Here is a 19,320-nt window from a genome sequence, read left to right as displayed (position 1 = left end):
ATTTTGTCTGCGACTGCAGAATTTAAGGGATTTTGGTATATACCTGAGCGAAACAGGGATTCACTCTGGTATAAGCAAGGCCAGGTTCAGCTCAAACATACCAGCTCAGAAATTGCTTGTTCATCTGACTCCAAACAAGTACAATAGCTAATTTCAGAATTCTATCAGCCAAGAGAGGAATTGCAGCAACAGACAACCTCGAACCACAACACTGTTGATTCCTCCCCCTTCTCCGTGAACGTGCAGAAGTTGAACCAAAATCTGTTGTGAACATTGGCAAAAAAAAGTTTTAGAAATTGTCAGTAACTTGCAAGAAACATTATGCTATATAACAGATGAATGTATTTTGGATAGTTATCCAGGTCTGCAAGTTAATAAGTTTGTCATCTGGGTGAGATTGCAGTTTCATAGACTATTGATAGAGGAAGTGGGATTATTCCAGATTTTTATTTTAAAAAAGAAAACATATGCACATCCAATTTCATCCATTATAAGAGCCTTTCTCTTGAAAATATTTGCCACATCACTGGTACAGGCATAAAAAATACAGATGGAAATACACTCAGTGAGCACTTTATCAGGTATGTATTAGACTTATTAAGTCTTCTGCTGCTCTAGCCTATCCACATATAGGTTTGATGCGTTGTATGTTCAGAAATGCTCTTCTGCATACCACTGTTGTACTGTGTGGTTATTTGCGTTACTGTGCACCATTCTCCACAAACTCCAGAGTCTGTTGTCTGTTAAAATCCCAGGAAATCAGCAGATTTCAGAATAAGTAGGTGTTCAGGTGTTCATAATAAAGTGCTCAGTGAGTGTATGTGTTGGCATGGAGGTAGCATCTATTTGTAGCTTTGGAGACTCTGTGATCCCAAGGTGACTTCTGCAATTGTCCAACTGCGGTTTTTTTGGCCGGTTTTTTTTTTAGATACGAGTATTTTCACGCATTTACATTACATTACATTACATTATTGGCATTTGGCAGATGCTCTTATCCAGAGCAACGTACAACAAAGTGAATACCCATAACCAGGGATAAGTTCGCTGAAAGACCCTAGAGGGAAGTACAATTTCAATTGCTACCTGTACAGCAAAGATAAGGACGAGGGCCCATTTTTCTTTTTTTTCTTTTTTTTTGAGAACAAAGAAACAAAGAAACAGAGCAAAAGTGACCAAAGTTAACTATCCAGCATTTAGCTACGTTTTTATAGTCAGTGCCTAATTTATGAAGGAATTGAAAAATATGAATAGGAGCCATAGACTGTATAAAAAACAATAGGATCTGTCACAACAAATTCTATCCCCCTTGCAAAACCTATCCCCTCCAGGGTCATGTTTCCGGTTCCGTTCCCCTCATGCGTAAGTTAGCGTAAAGTAACGTCAAGTCGCCAGCGTGGTTGCCAAGCTTTTTTTACCTTAACCACTACGCTGCAGGCCACCCTATAATATTATAATATAATATTATATTACTATTATATATTACATTATATGCTATTGTTATAATGTAATATTACTGACTGATTGATTTATTCATTGATTTATTCCCTGATTTCCTGATTTCTATAACTGACTGATTGACCGATAAGTTAGCTAATTGATTTGACAGATAGTTATTACATATTTTATATCATTTTCATAACTGACTGACTTTGTTGTGTCACTTCATGACATTTTCCTCTATCTCTCACAGGGGACCTACGGAAAAGAGCTTTCCAGAAATATCAAGCAGAGTATCCGGACGGCCTCCGCAAAATTCTTACGAACTTACTAACAAATCTCTGCACTCGTCTCAACACCAACACTAGTCTTTCATTGAAATGCTGTGTGTCCTGTTGTTTAGGTGAGGGTCATGCTGACGGAGGAGGAGAAAGTGGCCCACCTGACTGAGACGCATGCAGGCCATTTCAGACCGAGGAGGATGCAGGAGAAGACCACTCACATGTTTTTTTTGGCGAGGCATCACACAGGACAACTTGGATTGGGTAAGTGAACTACTGGGAATACAGGGAGCATCATGTTTGGACAGCAAAGTGTTCTTATTTTTGCCTCTATACTCTAAATAAAATCTGAATAGGAGCCAGTGTTTTCCGTAACCACGTCAAGGTTGGAATATAAAAATAATTTGTATAATTATTAATAATTTGATAAACTGAATTAAATTGTTTTATTTATATGATTTATATGATGTGCTCTAGTTAGCTGTCATCACCGCGCCAACGTTCTAGCTAACGTTAGCTAGCCAACATAATAGCTAGATATAACCAGTGAAAACTAGCTAACTAGCGCTATTGGAAACCGTATTACTGTAAAACTAGTTAGCTAGCTAACCAGTTTTACTAACTACACTCACTGAGCACTCAATTAGTTTTTTTAGTTTTTTTATTACTTTATTTCACCGACTTATTCATGCGATTATCTAATCAGCCAGTTGTGTGGCAGCAGTGCAATGCATACAGTCATGTTGATACGGGTCAGGAGCTTCAGTTAATGTTCACATCAATCATCAGAATGGGGAAAAAATGTGATCTAAGTGACTTTGACCGTGGAATGATTGTTGGCGGCAGACAGGGTGGTTTAATTATCTCAGAAACTGCTGATCTCCTGGGATTTTCACACACACTAGTCTCTAGAGTTTGCAAAGAATGGTGCAAAAAAATTAAATAAATAATAATAATCCAATGAGCAGCAGTTCTGCAGACAGAAACACCTTTTTAATGAGAGACTCAGAGAACGGCCAGACTGGTCAAAGCTGACAGTCACGCAAATAACCACACATTACAGTGCAGTGGTATGCTGAAAAGCATCTCTGAACACATTATAACTCTAAGTGGATAGGCTACAGGAAAACAAATCTAAAATACCTAATAAATTGCTAAACTGTGTCAAAATAAAATCAATAAATCAGGGTCCATGCAGTAATGCAAGGTACATTTTTATAAGCTACGTTCAGTTTCCAGGTTTGTACATAATTTGCGTGTCAACAACTACACCCCGGTATATCGCGTCGTGCTGGTCATTGGAAAAGCAGATCGCAAGCCAAAAAAGTGTGGGCACCCCTGCTCTAAATTTTAAATTCCTATTTTAAACATTCACTAAAAATAATCATAACATTGTATACTTCAATTGGCCATTCTGTTTAATGCCTGGCGATTTTTTTTTAATTCCATAAAAATGGAATTATGGAACACTGCCTTTACCGTTGTCGGTTGAATTCCTATCAATTCCATTTTATTTGTTTAATGTCTGGAATTACCCAATGCGTCATACTTAATTGCGTCACAAAGTAGATTGACCACCGCTTTTGCAGATGCTCTTTCTCTTGCGTCACAAAAGTATGGCATTGAAGCGCAATTAAATATTCATGTCACACGAATACCACGTCAGTCTTCGCGAAGATTAACGGGAAATAACATTTTTTTTCGATTTTACATTACAGCAATATAGCAAGAGGTAAGTGAAGCAACTACAGTATGCATACAAAAAAATACTACTGATACACCATCTCATTTGGCCATGCAGCCGCCTTTGGTATGAATGATTGCTGTGGTCTTTATACGTGTCTTGATTAGAAGCACATTGTTTAATAGCGTAATACTTTCCATTCCCCGAGTGTAGCAGCATGTCTTCAGCCGACTTTGTCCTCGGAGTGGAGACTGGAGCGTCTTACCGACTTTTCCTTTCTGGCAGCAACTTCAACGGTGAGCGAGAATTTCAACATTTAATTCTAGGTATTGATACTAATAAGCCCGTTATTGCAACGAAATCCTGAAACAAAAAGTAAGACCGATCCTTGAATTGAGCTGCTATATGGGGGAAAATACCAACCACTCCCTACCTGATTAACTATTATGGGGGAGTAACGTGTTTCTTATCCGGTCATTGGTTCTATTTATATTAAAAAGTCAATGACATGTGAAAATGTTACGGTGCAAATGATTCAGCGTGGCCCCTGTGAAATGTTCTATTCATGTGTGAATTATAGTGAGCGTGGTCTTAATTTGAATAATGTGCAAATCTTTAAATTCACATGTAAATCACATGTGTGGAGGGAAGTTCATTACCAGTGCGTTCTCCCAGCATCCCAGAGGAGCCCGCGCATGATGCTGGCCATGGCCGTCAGCGCTGACGGACGCGACCAGGCTGTGTTGGTGCTGCGGGAGAGGGACATCATCCCCGTGTACAACCTGCAGGAGAAGAACCAGAGCCTGCGCGCCCTGAGAGGGGAGGACGCCTCCGTGTTCTCGCGTGACTGCAAATACCTCCTCGGCCAATCAGGAGCGCCGGACTGGACACTGTTCTGCTCCCACCCCATGAATCAGGTAAGTGTCAATCACAGGGCACAGGGAGAAGCCTCACGCTATAGTTGTAGTTTTATCATGTGTGTTAAAGAGGACTCCCCCAGCAGGGCGACCCACTCAGAACGTGTTGCTCTGGAAACAGTATAATTCATGAACAATGCGAGATTCTTGTCCAGTGTCGCAGTTTGGATTTGAGTTGGGCTCGTGAAATAAAATGGAAAGGGGTTTTTAGCTGAGGCCTGCGATCGTACACGTAGACACAGTCTGTGAGAGCCCTCTCTCTGAAGGACAACACAAAGATCTGCGTGTCTGGAAACGGCCAGAATGGCTTAAACCAAAATGGCTTATTTTATTGATACGTTGTGGTGAAGAACATGCACCCTCAGAAAAAAAATGGAATCACAGGGTTCCTTTTGGAACCATCTTTTTCCTTAGAGTGTAGATCAATGCCATAAAGCAGCATCATACATTTTATACTAATGGCAAAGGTATCGTCTGTACCACAGAAATTCATGTTTGGTTATTAATATATGCCTTTGTGTATATATTTCTCAGATCCCCTCAGACACCTACAGGCACGATCCCACTCAGGTTGTGGCCATGTATGATAATCTGTCAGAGGCCACCTCATCCACCTGCACCGACCAAGGCCAGCTCTACAGCGCCGACCTGACCGATATAGAAGTGAGTATAGACTGAAGTATAAGAATAACGTATTGCAAGTTTGGTTGATGCAGAATGGTCTGCTTATGAAGAAGTTTAATGTTGTAATGATCTAGCTTTAAACTGTGACGGGTTCTTTCTACTGGTGATTGAAAGCAGCAAAATAAAAATATCCTCACCATTGGGTCAATAAAGAGCCTGCAGCTCTGCAGAACCAGTCCTCATTGACTTTAAATGAGTTATTTAGCTGATGCTTTCATCCAGGCCCCAGTGGAACACCTTAGCCCCGATGAGACCATCTCCACCGTGTGGACAGACTGCGCTCTCACAGAGATCCCAGACAGCCAGGTGAGTGAAAGACCTCCTTTCTTTGCTTTCATTGAGAGATTCTGTCTGTTGGGACAGATCTCGCTCCAAAACATGGTAACTTGTTATTTATTTTATCCAGAGCAACTTATAGTTGATTAGACTATAAGGGCCTTGCTCAAGGGTCCAACAGTGCACAGATCTTATCATGGCTACACCGGGGCTTGAACCACCAACCTTCCGGGTCCCGGTCATGTACTTTAGCCACAAATATATGGTTAAATAGGTTGAATAAATAGTTTTAACCACAATTTCATTTACAGTGATGCATAATTCCATTGTGGTTTTGAAATAAATTATCACGTTAATTGTACCTGATGTGGACTAAAACTACAGACTGTGGAAGTCACAAACCTTCACATGGAGTGTTTTGATGTCTAATCTTAAAGCCTTCCAGTATTTTAAATGCACTGAATAGATGAATTGCATCTTTCACTTTTTTATTTTTTTATTTTGTGAGGGTTTGACAGTGCCATTTTAAAAGGCGAGATTTGAGAAACGGCTTTACAGTCAGTGTGCCTGCGTGTTTGTGAAGCAAAGTCACGCTGCTGCTGTTGTTGTGCTTGACAGATCATCACAGAAGTGCCAGCCAACCCAGGGACCCACAACACCAAGTATGACCTGGAGGAGACCCTTATTACCCACTGTAACCTGGAGGACACCTACACCACCAAGGCTGACCTGCAGGAGACCTACACCACCAAGGCTGATCTGCAGGAGACCTACACCACCAAGGCTGATCTGCAGGAGACCTACACCACCAAGGCTGATCTACAGGAGACCTACACCACCAAGACTGGTCTGCAGGAGACCTTCACCACCAAGGCTGATCTGCAGGAGACCTACACCACCAAGGCTGATCTGCAGGAGACCTACACCACCAAGGCTGATCTGCAGGAGACCTACACCACCAAGGCTGATCTGCAGGAGACCTTCACCACCAAGGCTGATCTGCAGGAGACCTACACCACCAAGGCTGATCTGCAGGAGACCTACACCACCAAGGCTGATCGGCAGGAGACCTATACCACCGAGGCTGATCTGCAGGAGACCTGCACCACCAAGGCTGATCTGCAGGAGACCTGTACCACCATGGCTGACCTGGAGGAGACCACCTCCACCAAGACTGATCTGGAGGAGACCCATATCACCCAGTCTGACCTGGTACATATGTTCACTCTTGTCTAAACCACTGGGGGAAAAAAATGTTTTTCAATGTCTGCCTGCTTGTATGCATTTAGTTGCTGCCACATGATTGGCTGATTTAAATATTTGCATCAATAAACTGGTGTACAGGTCTAACAGTGTATTCACAAATATGACGAAACTAAGCCCTATATCTGTGCTCTTTCAGAGCTCAATCATGATGGAACTGAAAGAAAAGATGCGAACGCTGCAGACAGAGAAGTTAGCGCTACAGCTGAGGGACATGCAGCATGACTGCAATGTGAAAGAGATGAAGGAGGAGTTCACTCAGGAGACCAAGGCTATGCGGCAACAGATCATGGTGAGCCGAAAGGATGAGACGTTAGCTAACGTTCGCCAACATTTTAAAACTTCTTTTCTGTTCTCCACAAAACGTTAGCTAACTATTTTTAAAATTAGTGCGCTGCCGTGAACAGAAATGGCTGCCAACGGAGAGAACAAAAGTCAACGATTATTTGGCGGTTATAATGCACTTTGATCAATGTTAATATTTGTTCTTACCTTAAAAAAGACATCACAGATAAGCAACTAATCAGCTAGCTGACATTGTTAAATCTAAGCTGCATCCATTTTTGTTCAAAATGCGTTGGTGACGAACTAAATGGAATGTTAATTTCAAATAGTTCAACAGTAACTGTTGTCTGCGAACGTAGTTCCCCCTGGAACGTTCGCTGTCCTAAACGCACGTCTGATCGCTGCGTCAAGCCTCACAGCACCATTATACAATACCGTCCCTATTGATGCCACTGCCGTAAACACAAAGTCTTTTTTATTGTTGCTGACCTGATCGTCTCGCTTTAATCTCCCTGTAGGATCTTGAGGCAGAAAAGGAGGAGTTGGTGTCGGAACACGACAAGACTTTGAAAGCAGTGAGGGAGGAGCACACACAAGTGGTGGAGGATTTAAGTAAGAACTGTTTATCAGTAATTAAATAAAGCCACCAACACCCATAGGTTCTTCTCAATGGTACGCTATTCAGGGCAATTACTTTTGTGAAAACTTACCGGGCCTCCTCGACCAGGGCTGCCTGAAGGACTGAAATGGACATAAACCCTAGCCGCTCTTGTCCTCTAAGGTGCAATAGGTAATTTCTGACTTCTAAAGGTCAAGAGAGGAATAGTAGCGACAAACATATTCAAACCACAACAGTTTGTACCTCCCCCTTCTCTGTGAACCGCGCTGATGTTAAAATGCCATTGGCTGTGGCAATTCGAACCAATTTTCAGCCAATGAGCTTGGATTACTGTACAGCTGTACGATGTTTAGGTTCAGAGTGCCGGCCTGTATATTTTGAAACTCGAATTTAAGGACTGTAGTCACCATGTCAGTGAGCCTTTTTCAATGATAGGAAGGGATTTTAACAATGTTTTAACCCAAAATCTTACCTATTGTGCCTTTAAGAGTGATGTTGCATGTGGTAAAATTTCACACATTCAAAATATGAATTTGCCTGTATGGATTTCATACATAATGGATGTTGTGCACTTGTTTTTGTATGGTTTAATGTCACTCGACTTTGGCAGCTCTGTGACCATCCCTCCTTTGCAGACTTGAGCATGCACGGGAAGCTGAGGCAGGAGTATGAAGCATCGCATTTGCTGCAGCAGGAGCTGGAGGAGTGCAGGCAGCAGCTGCAGAGCGCAGAGACCGGCCATAAGCGAGCGATTGAGCAGCTCACCAACTCCTACGAGGAGGAGCACCGGTTCCAACTTCAGCAGGTGGGATCTGCTCCGCTGCCCCAGGCCGTTAGCCTAGCTTGCCAGGCTGCTAATGGAGAGGAGCATAAGGGTGATGAACCCAACCCCTTTCAGGATGCAACCAGTATTTAAAAATTGGTCACATTCCAAACAGTGTAGACGGGTTCCAGGGGAACGCAACCATATTTTAAAAACGGTCACATTCCACACAGTGTAGATAGTCACATCGAGGATGTGAATAGTCACATGTCAATTCAGTCAGTCCAGGAGCTAGCTCAGGAAGCACTCTTCTAAATTACACATTCAACAAGCATTCATATTTGTGTAAACATTCGATTTCTGTGTAAAATATTAACATTTAATTTTGAATGTAGCCATTTGATGTGATGGTAAAAGCACAATTGGGTGGAGATTAGTTCTGGTGCCAGACCAGATGAAGGTCTTTCTGACCTGAACCTACGCCCTGCTTGTCTCATTCCGGCCCCAGTGCAAGGACAAGGCGCAGTGGCAGAAGATGGAGTACGAGCTCATACTGAAGACGATGGCGGAGGAGATCTTTGCCTTACGATGCAAGTACAAGGCCAAGTCAAAAACCATGAGGGACATGAGTGCCCAGTACAAGGATGAAGCCAGGATCATGAAGAAACGGGTATGGCAACCAAGCAAACTGCCTTTGCTTTGAGTGTTTATGAAAAGCTATGGAACTTTAAAGGTTATGGAAGGTTGCTATCGTTTTATATGTTCTGTAGATACAGATGGGTTATGGGTGTTTGTGAAGCAAATTAGTATGTCTGTTTGGCTGCATCCTAGTTATGAGGTAATACCTGACTAGTGTGGCCAACTGACACAGAGATGAGGTGCGTTCAAGACAGCGAACGCGCACGGCAAACTAAGTTTGCAGCAAACCCTGGCTGTTGAACGATTTTAAATGAACATTCCATTTAGTTCGACACCATTTTGAATACAGATGGAGGCGACTTGGATTTAACAATGCTAGCCAGCATATTCGTTGCTTAGGCTACCTGTGATTTATTTTTTAAGGCAAGAACAAATATTACATTGATTAGAGTGTATTATAGCAGCCAAATAATTGTCAACTTTTGTTCTCTCCGCGTCTTTCCCGTCGGTGCACTACCTTTTCAAATAGATAGCTAACGTTTGCGGAGAACAGAAAAAAGTTTGAATATGTTTGTGAACATATGCTAATGTTTGCGATCATGAACACACCTCAGGTAATACTTGACTAGTGTGGCCAAGTGACGCAGAGCTGTTTAAGACTTATGTTGCGTTCCAGGTGAACTCGGAAACTCATGCTGTAGGTCCAACTTGGGAGGTAGGAGCGTTCCCATGGTTACTTCGTAGCAACCATTAATAACATGAAGGTTGGCCAGAAACTGTCACTTGCGCTGGTGCTTTCTGAACACTACAACCATTAGACTTTTTAACATACACTGTTCCTTGGGATCAGAAAAATTATGTAGGAGTTGACTTTTTTTTCACTGTCATTGTGTAGCTATACTGTCAATCGAGCCGTTTTAAATGATGTCAGTGTCCTGTTACTTGGCAACAGAGCTGAAAAACGATACCCGACTATCCAACAGTTCTGAATTAACAGGCTGTTCCAGTAATCTTTCCGGTTGGAAGGTCATGAATTCTGTGTTTCCGAGATATCTGGAAGGCAGCATAATAATCAACATTTGTTCTTGTGAATGTTATTTCTCAGTAAAGCACCTTATAAATGTGGAGTGACTTTTGTCCCTGTAGTTTGAGTGCCTGGGGGAAATCAAGAGTAAAAGGATTGAGAAACTTGAAGCAGAGGTGAAGAAGAACCTGAATATCATTAGCAATCTGGAAAATGACGTCTTGGGCCTGAAACAACAGATTATGTTGAGGAATGAAAACATTCAGGAAAAAGTGAGTTTATTTTCAGAGGACATTCCTCAAACTCCCATTCCATCTTCAAACAGAATCCAATAGCATACAATCAAACATATCTGAAAAGGTTTGTGTAGCAGAACAGCCCCCTTCTTGACCATGTCTGCATGCTTATATGCATTTTGTTGCTGCCACATGATTGGCTGATTTAAATATTTGCATCAAATATTTAAACTGGTGTACAGGTCTACCAGTGAGTGTATTCACAAATATGACTAAACTAAGGCCTATATCTGTGCTCTTTCAGAACTCAATCATGATGGAACTGAAAGAAAAGATGCAAACGCTGCAGACAGAGAAGTTAGCACTACAGCTGAGGGACATGCAGCATGACTGCAATGTGAAAGAGATGAAGGAGGAGTTCACTCAGGAGACCAAGGCTATGCGGCAACAGATCATGGTGAGCCGAAAGGATGAGACGTTAGCTAACGTTCGCCAACATTTTAAAACTTCTTTTCTGTTCGCCACAAAACGTTAGCTAACTATTTTTTTAATTAGTGCGCTGCCGTGAACGGAAATGGCTGCCAAAGGACAGAACAAAAGTCAACGATTATTTGGCGGTTATAATGCACTTTAATCAATGTTAATATTTGTTCTTACCTTAAAAAAGACATCACAGATAAGCAACTAATCAGCTAGCTGACATTGTTAAATCTAAGCTGCATCCATTTTTGTTCAAAATGCGTTGGTGACGAACTAAATGGAATGTTAATTTCAAATAGTTCAACAGTAACTGTTGTCTGCAAACGTAGTTCCCCCTGGAACGTTCGCTGTCCTAAACGCACGTCTGATCGCTGCGTCAAGCCTCACAGCACCATTATACAAGACCGTCCCTATTGATGCCACTGCCGTAAACACAAAGTCTTTTTTATTGTTGCTGACCTGATCGTCTCGCTTTAATCTCCCTGTAGGATCTTGAGGCAGAAAAGGAGGAGTTGGTGTCGGAACACGACAAGACTTTGGAAGCAGTGGGGCAAATGGTGGAGGATTTAAGTAAGAACTGGTTATCAGTAATTAAATAAAGCCACCAACACCTTTTCAATGGTACTCTATTCAGGGCAATTACTTTTGTGAAAACTTTTTTTTATATTTTGAAACCCGAATTTAAGGACTGTCAACACAGGGTGAGTCACCATGTCAGTGAGCCTTTTTCAATGATAGGAAGGGATTTTAACAATGTTTTAACCCAAAAATCTTACCTATTGTACCTTTAAGAGTGATGTTGCATGTGGTCATATTTCGTATGTGTGAATTTGCCTGTATGGATTTCATACATAATGGATGTTGTGCACTTGTTTTTTTGTACGGTTTAATGTTGCTCGACTTTGGTAGTCAGATATATTTTGCTGGCCATCTCTGAGTGTGCAGCTCTGTGACCATCCCTCCTTTGCAGACTCGACCATGCACGAGAAGCTATGGCAGGGGAATGTAGCCTCACATTTGCTGCAGGAGGAGCTGGAGGAGTACAGGCAGCAGCTGCAGGGTGCGGAGACCGGCCATAAGCGAGAGATAGAGCAGCTCACCAGCTCCTACGAGTCCAGACTGGAGCAGCTCACCAGCTCCTACGAGTTCAGACTGGAGGAGCACCGGCACCAGCTTCAGCAGGTGGGGTTAGCCTAGCTTGCCAGGCTGCTAATGGAGAGGAGTGTAAGGGTGATGAACCCAACCCCTTTCAGGATGCAACAAGTATTTTCAAATCGGTCACATTCCATACAGTGTAGACGGGGCCCAGGGGAACACACCGTATTTTAAAAACGGTCGCATTCCACACAGTGTAGATAGTCACATCGAGGATGTGAATAGTCACATGTCAATTCAGTCAGTCCAGGAGCTAGCTCAGGTAGCACTCTTCTACATTACACATTCAACAAGCATTCATATTTTTGTAAACATTTGATTTCTGTGTAAAATATTAACATTTAATTTCAAATGTAGCCATTTGATGTGAAGGTAAAAGGCACAATTGGGTGGAGATAGCATAATAATCAACATTTATTCTTGTGAATGTTATTTCTCAGTAAAGCACCTTATAAATGTGGAGTGAATTTTGTCCCTGTAGTTTGAGTGCCTGGGGGAAATCAAGAGTGAAAAGATTGAGAAACTTGAGGCAGAGGTGAAGAAGAACCTGAATATCATTAGCAATCTGGAAAATGACGTCTTGGGCCTGAAACAACAGATTATGTTGAGGAATGAAAACATTCAGGAAAAAGTGAGTTTATTTTCAGAGGACATCCATCAAACTCCCATTCCATCTTCAAACAGAATCCAATAGCATACAATCAAACATATCTGAAAAGGTTTGTGGAGCAGAACAGCTCCCTTTTACATTGCGTGTCGAGGAATATAAAGGCCTTTCTCTCATTCAGATTTCAGAAATGAGGGAGAGGAACACTGACCTGCAAAGCATGAAATTCATTCTGGACAACCGTGTTAAAGAACTGACAACGCAGATCAAAGAGCTGAAGGTAGGTTAGGGGTTATAACCTTAGCGAATGGAGAATGGGGTGGCCTGTAGTGTAGTGGTTAAGGTAAATGACTGGGACACACAAGGTCGGTGGTTCTAATCCCGGTGTAGCCACAGTAAGATCTGCACAGCCGTTGGGCCCTTGAGCTAGGCCCTAAACCCCGCATTGCTCCAGGGGAGGATTGTCTCCTGCTTAGTCTAATCAACCATACGTCGCTCTGGATAAGAGCGTCTGCCAAATGCCAATAATGTAATGTGAGAATGTATAGCTTGTTATTGTATAGCCTACAGTCAATGATAAAACACATCTATAGTTATGCTCGAATTTTCCTACAGCAAAGCACTTAACTGTTTCCCTTACCCTTACCTTTATGCAACTGGGCAAAAGACCTAATCTGTGCTTGTCTCAGAGAGAGGATGCTCTTGTTGCCTATGGATGTATACTTTCGAGATCCACGTTTAAATGGCCTTTGCAAACTTTAGATGATTAAACGTGTTTGATTTGTAGATGGAGGAGGAACTGATCCAGTCCAGCGCGCAAAAATCCCGGCAGGAGAGAAGCATCACAGACCTCAAACTGAAGCTGAATGCCAAAGACAAGGATATGCGGAAAAAAATGGAGAGGGTGCGTACCAGACCTGGAGCCTAATATATCACACAGAGCAGTGGTCTACTGCAGGGGGATAGACCCTGTGTATCACACTGACCAGGAGCCTACTGTAAGGGCATAACCCCAGTGTGTCACTGATCTGGGGCCTACCATAATGGTTGGTTGGCATTTTTAAAATATTGTGCCTTCATCTAAAGCGCTGTACAATTGTTCTCATTCACCCATTTATACACACGCTCACACACCAACGGCGATTAGCTGCCATTCAAGGCACCAACCTGCTCGTCAGGAGCTTTTGGGGGTGAGGTGTCTTGCTCAGGGACACTTCAACACACCCAGAGTGGAATCGAACCGGCAACCCTCCCACTGCCTCATGACTGCTCTTACTGCCTGAGCCAATGTCGCCCCATAGCCGTAATAATTACTGTATATTAATCTGGCCCAGGGGTTGCTAATATGGGAAAGTCATGCAAATCACACTAACCACAGACCCACTAATACTGAATAAGAGGGCCTACTACAAGGGGATAATCCCTGTATTTTACTCTGATAAACCACTGGTCTGACCTGTTTTCGACAGGTACCCTCATTCATTACCCTCGTTCTCTTTGCAGGCATGCGATACAAGTACTGTGGTGAAAAGATTCAAGGCTGACCTCCTTAGCTGTGTGGGCTTCATACAGGATCCCAAGAGGCTGAAAGAAAGTGTGCTTCAGATGCATGCGCGGTACATACGGCAGTCTGATGTGAGTATTACATTACAGGCATTTGGCAGATGCACTTATCCAGAGCGACATGCAATGATAAGAGTAAGAGTAAGATGCATGTAGCTGTAAGTGACACCTACTTAACCTCATATGTAAATGGGAAATGGTCGGCATATAACGCCTTTATCCAAAGCACTGCGCAATTGATGCTTCTCATTCACCCATTCATATACACATTCACACACCAACAGCGATTGGCTGCCATGCAAGGCACCAACCAGCTCATCAGGAGAATTTGGGGGTTAGGTATCTTGCTCAGGGACACTTCGACACCCCCAGGGCAGGATTGAACCAGCAACCCTCCAAATGCCAGATGACTGCTCTTACTGCCTGAGCCAATGTCTCCCCCTCATCCCTCATAGGCATTTCTAAGCAAACATTTTTATATTTATAATATTTTTCCAAATGTGATGCACAAGAAAATATGAACATGTTCAGGTGCATTTATATCAATAAGAGAAGGAACACAAATCTTCAGTGTTGAGGTGATTTGAGGTCTCAAACTATTGTTAACTCGAAAATGGCGTTTATGACAGAAAGCACCTACTTGTCTCTTCAATCAGTGCCAGCTCTCCTTTAGCACTGTGTGGTCTGTGGGGTGTATAATCTGTGCTAGCTCTCCTTTAGCACTGTGTGGTCTGTAGGGTGTATAATCTCTGCTAGCTCTCCTTTAGCACTGTGTGGCCTGTAGAGTGTATAATCTGTGCTAGCTCTCCTTTAGCACTGTGTGGTCTGTGGGGTGTATAATCTGTGCTAGCTCTCCTTTAGCACTGTGTGGTCTGTGGGGTGTATAATCTGTGCTAGCTCTCCTTTAGCACTGTGTGGCCTGCAGCGTAGGGAATGCTCAGAGACTCATTGTTTTTCAGGAAGATCTCCTGCGGCAGGACCTGGGCAAGCTGAGAGACGGCCGCGAGGAGGTCGATGTTGCCAGGAACATGGTGAAGTCTCTCCAGAGGAAACTGTCCAAAGAGACTGAGTTCCACAGCACTCAAAGATTCAAACTGATACAAGTAAGGGTCATTTTATGACATACTGTTAACCAGGGATGGAAATGGCTCTCCTATTGCTTAGGATAAAAGCATATGCTAATTAAAGTATTATGTTCTGTAATGTAACGTATAGCAGCCGGGTCTACCGACAGGGGAAAGAGGTTAATACACTGAATGGAATCCACCAAGAGGAGGCTTTCTCCCAGGATGGAATGATTCACGTGCCTGTTATCTTAGCTCTCTGCATTCATTGGCACTTTTGGCATTTTTAAGATGTGTTTTATGATTTAAATGATGACGCTTTCAGAATGACAGCTGATCGACTCAACTATGTGTTTAAAGTGGTTAATCAACCAGCAGTTAAAACCCTGATACTCTGACACCTTGTCCTTTAGGTCATGGAATACACTGAATGCAAGTGAACCTGGCCTCCTTTGGGAGTTATGAAAGCAAGATCGGTGTTGACAGAATTTGAACGTGTGGTACAGTCAATATTGTGCTTGGTTGTTGTCTTCGTGCAGGAAAATTCCACCTTGATCAAAGAGCTCAACGATTTCAAAAGAGCGCTAAAGGACTCTCAAGATAAGGTCCACGATTATGAGAACCAGTTGTCAGTTTACAGGAGGAAGAAGCCATCCAATTCCTCTGGCACCAAAGGTATGTCTTCCTTTTGCACTCATCACCTTCCTTTTGATGGTTTGAAGAACAAACTCCCACACTGTAAAACACTTCAAACCAGATCCAATTATGAGGGTCTTTATTTCTGCAGAAAGAGTACAAAAAGGCATTATGTACAGCCATCCTCCCAGCCATGGCCTATGATATATTGGTATCTGAGACAAATGGTTACTCAGTCAGCCTGGATTGGATGGGAAATGACAAGCACTTTCAATTAGGACAGAGTACATCTTTTAATATAACCTGTAAAATGAAACGCAACAATATGCATTGAAGCATGCTAATCCATAGGTGCAATTTACAGAGAGAAAGGGGGGGAGGCGTGTCCACTGCACTGTTACAGACAGCAGTAATGTACACTTAACATAAAGTTCCTCATCTGCACTGAAGGTACCCATGCACCCCCTGCCCCCCCGCGCATTTGAAACTGAAATGATGTGTTCACCATTCACCCATTCTGGATGATGCACAGCCGCCATTTTGTATGATGCCCAGAGCAGCCATTTTGTATGATGACCAGGGCAGCCATTTTGTATGATGCCCAGAGCAGCCATTTTGTATGATGACCAGGGCAGCCATTTTGTATGATGCACAGCAGCCATTTTGTAGACATTTTGCAGCTGTGGTGCAGACAGGAACTCGCTGTATATGCCTGAAACAAGCTGTTCTTTCCCTAGGGCCAGGGTCTACTTCATCCCCGCGTACGCCACACAGTCTGGCGACTAATCTCACCCGTAAGGAGGTAGCGCAGAGGTTGATTCCCTGGCAGCGTGCTTAGATCGAACGGCTCCAACAGATCCTCAACCCAACAGGGAAGTATTCACCAATAACTATCCACAACACCCTCTCACCTACTAAAATACCCTCTTTTAGCCCACCAATACCTACCCACAACACCCTCTCACCTACTAAAATACCCTCTTTTAGCCCACCAATACCTACCCACAACACCCTCTCACCTACTAAAATACCCTCTTTTAGCCTATTGTAAAACCTCACGCTAACCCAATGACAGAATTTAGCGAGGGCCGTAGGGGGTTTTGTGTGCTTGTCCTTCTGCTGTTACTGGAAGAATATTAGTAGGGCTTAATAGTAATGACCGCTATGCGGAGAGTCTAGATCAGCTAATGAATAAACCACGTTACAAAGACAGTAGTACCACTCTGCCTTCCACTCTTTACTTGTCTGGGCTGACCAAGAATCTCCACAGTAGGGTCAACACATCTACCTTCGTTAGCTGACTCCATTTAAGATATAATTTAGAAATTTGGGTTTGAAACATACGCAACCTCGGGAGTGATTTCACTCGACTCGTACCTGCGCCACCATTACTCAATATATGCTCCCGGGATTAGCATTTATTGCTGAAATCTCAGTTTGGTGGAGAACTCAGAGGCTGAGGGTCTAGCCAACACAATACATGCACTATACTGACATGACAGTTGCGAGCCGAGGTCGGCGTACATTAAATGGGCTCCTTAGAGCGAATCTGACAGGAACCAGCGTCGTAACGCCCATGGGTTCCCTTCGCACCAAATTACAAGAGCCATGCACCACCAATCCTTTTATGGGTCAAACTTGACGGCCTCTCAGCTTAGAACTACCACGAATAATACAAAGCCACTGATCAGTCGGTCTCTGGTCTATATCATTCCCCTGAGTATTCAGTTGTAATTTAGGCTGAAAAAGGTACAAGATGAATTAGAGTCATGGAGATCACGCTAATTACAAACAAAATAGTTTATTCGCAGACCGGTAGGTTATTAGCTTTAGAATTCCAATAGGCAATTACAGATACACAAATTAAGAATAGAGATAGAGTAAATCATCATACCTAGCCTGCGTTGGCTACACACAAACACATAGTAGAACATGCAGAGTATGGGAAGCCGATTACGATCTTCCACTGCTACACATACATACATACATACACAAGACATGTTGTGTAGGAAGTCGAATACGATCTCCCTGATACTTACATATACATACAATATGCTGTGTGGGAAGTCGAATACGATCTTCCCACACAACATGTCTTGTGTATGTATGTATGTATGTATGTATGTGTAGCAGCGGAAGATCGTAATCGGCTTCCCACACCCTGCATGTTCTACTCTTTGTTTGTGTGTAGCCAACGCAGGCTAGGTATGATGATTTACTCTATCTCTATTCGTAATTTGTGTATTCTGTAATTGACTATTGGAATTCTAAAGCTAATAACCTACCTGTCTGCGAATAAACTATTTTGTTTGGAGCTTGCTTGATCTCCATGACTCTAATTCATCTTGTACCTTTTCAGCCTAAATTACAACTGAATACTCAGGGGGAAATGGTGGCTAAAGACCAACTGATCAGCGGCTTGGTAGAATTTGTGGTAGTTCTAAGCAGAGAGGCCGTCAAGTTCGACCCATAAAAGGATTGGTGGTGCATGGCTCTTGTAATTTGGTGCGAAGGGAACCCTCTGGGCGTTACGACGCTGGTTCCTGTCAAGTTAACTCTAAGGAGCCCATTTAATGTACACCGACCTGGGCTCGCAACTGTCATGGCAGTGTTTTGCATGTATTGTGTTGGCTAGACCCTCAGCCTCTGAGTTCTCTGCCGAACTGAGATTTCAGCAATAATGCTAATCCCGGGAGCATATATTGAGTAATGGTGGCGCAGGTAAGAGTCGAGTGTAATCACTCCCGAGGTTCGCGTATGTTTCAAACCCAAATTTCTAAATTATATCTTAAATGGAGTCAGATAACGAAGGTAAATGTATTGACCCTACTGTGGAGATTCTTGGTCAGCCCAGACCAGTAAAGTGCGGAAGGCAGAGTGGTACTACGGGGTTTATTCATTAGCTGATCTAGACTAGACTCTCCGCATTACTATTTAATCCTACTAATATTCTTCCAGCAACACCAGAAGAACAAGCACGCAAAACCCCCTTCGGCCTTCGCTAAATTCTGTCATTGGGTTAGCGTGGGGTTTTACACCACCAATACCTACCCACAGCACCCTCTCACCTACTAATAGACCTTCTTTTGTCCTGTAAGGTGGCTTTGGAGCCTTGATTCAGAAGTTTACATACACCTTAGCCAAATCCATTTAAATTGAGTTAATGGACTGTAAAGCCTGATGCAAGAAAGCGCGCTTTGCTTTTCCATTGTTTGGGTGTGTAGGGCCAGAATGTTTCTATACAATGACTGTTGCAGATGCTACTAACGACACGGCTTTACAGTCCATTCATATTTTATTTTTACACCGAATGTGAATGTCATAGCTGAATGTTATCGGACGCAGCCAGCGCCCAGGTGAAACTACAGATCAGTGTTTTGCCGTTTTAAAAGAGCTAGTTACAACGTGTCAGTCTGGGGCTATGGGAGAGGAGATGATTCGGGACCAACTAGTTGAGAAGACGAATTGAGCGTGCATAAGGGAGCGATCACTACTGGAGGCGCAATTGACCCTACTGAAAGCTGTGATGATAGCTCGCCAGATTGAAACTGTGTTGCACTAACGTTGCACATTACTTTAGCCTCTGCCTCTATCGTCTCAGTTTCAATCTGGTTATCCTGAGCTGCACTTTGTTTCAATGTCCAATTAATACTATATTTATTAATGTTTTTTTGTTTTGTTTTTTTCTTCTCTGATTTTTCCCCTTT

The 19,320-nt window shown here is 42.9% G+C and overlaps 2 protein-coding genes across 2 annotated transcripts; both read left to right on the top strand.

Moving 5' to 3' along the window:
• The first annotated feature begins 3,619 nt into the window (after positions 1-3,619).
• On the top strand, positions 3,620-6,337 carry LOC133121229 (uncharacterized). The gene is made up of 6 exons (XM_061230430.1): positions 3,620-3,698; positions 4,078-4,319; positions 4,854-4,982; positions 5,226-5,309; positions 5,898-6,126; positions 6,315-6,337. Exons 1-6 carry the CDS (start codon positions 3,620-3,622, stop codon positions 6,335-6,337), a joined length of 786 nt encoding a protein of 261 aa, XP_061086414.1.
• A 479-nt stretch (positions 6,338-6,816) lies between these two features.
• On the top strand, positions 6,817-16,656 carry LOC133121228 (cilia- and flagella-associated protein 57-like). Its single transcript, XM_061230429.1, has 13 exons — positions 6,817-6,834; positions 7,346-7,439; positions 8,082-8,251; positions 8,718-8,879; positions 11,077-11,158; positions 11,559-11,770; positions 12,225-12,374; positions 12,532-12,630; positions 13,138-13,254; positions 13,854-13,985; positions 14,873-15,016; positions 15,517-15,652; positions 16,351-16,656. Exons 1-13 carry the CDS (start codon positions 6,817-6,819, stop codon positions 16,449-16,451), a joined length of 1,617 nt encoding a protein of 538 aa, XP_061086413.1. The 3' UTR covers positions 16,452-16,656.
• The last annotated feature ends 2,664 nt before the right edge of the window (positions 16,657-19,320 follow it).

This window comes from Conger conger, chromosome 2 (assembly GCF_963514075.1).
Source record: "Conger conger chromosome 2, fConCon1.1, whole genome shotgun sequence".
NCBI classification, from domain to species: Eukaryota; Metazoa; Chordata; class Actinopteri; order Anguilliformes; family Congridae; genus Conger; species Conger conger.
Note: the sequence above shows the minus strand (reverse complement) of the source record. Positions and strands in the feature narration are given on the sequence as shown.

Excerpts from the sequence above, each read along its gene's own strand:
- LOC133121229 (XM_061230430.1), top strand. The coding sequence starts at position 3,620 with ATGTCTTCAGCCGACTTTGTCCTCGGAGTGGAGACTGGAGCGTCTTAC. Across the intron at positions 4,320-4,853 it reads GCTCCCACCCCATGAATCAG|ATCCCCTCAGACACCTACAG; the intron begins GTAAGTGTCAAT and ends TATATTTCTCAG. Across the intron at positions 4,983-5,225 it reads CCGACCTGACCGATATAGAA|GCCCCAGTGGAACACCTTAG; the intron begins GTGAGTATAGAC and ends GCTTTCATCCAG.
- LOC133121228 (XM_061230429.1), top strand. Across the intron at positions 11,159-11,558 it reads GCAAATGGTGGAGGATTTAA|ACTCGACCATGCACGAGAAG; the intron begins GTAAGAACTGGT and ends CCTCCTTTGCAG. Across the intron at positions 13,986-14,872 it reads GGTACATACGGCAGTCTGAT|GAAGATCTCCTGCGGCAGGA; the intron begins GTGAGTATTACA and ends ATTGTTTTTCAG.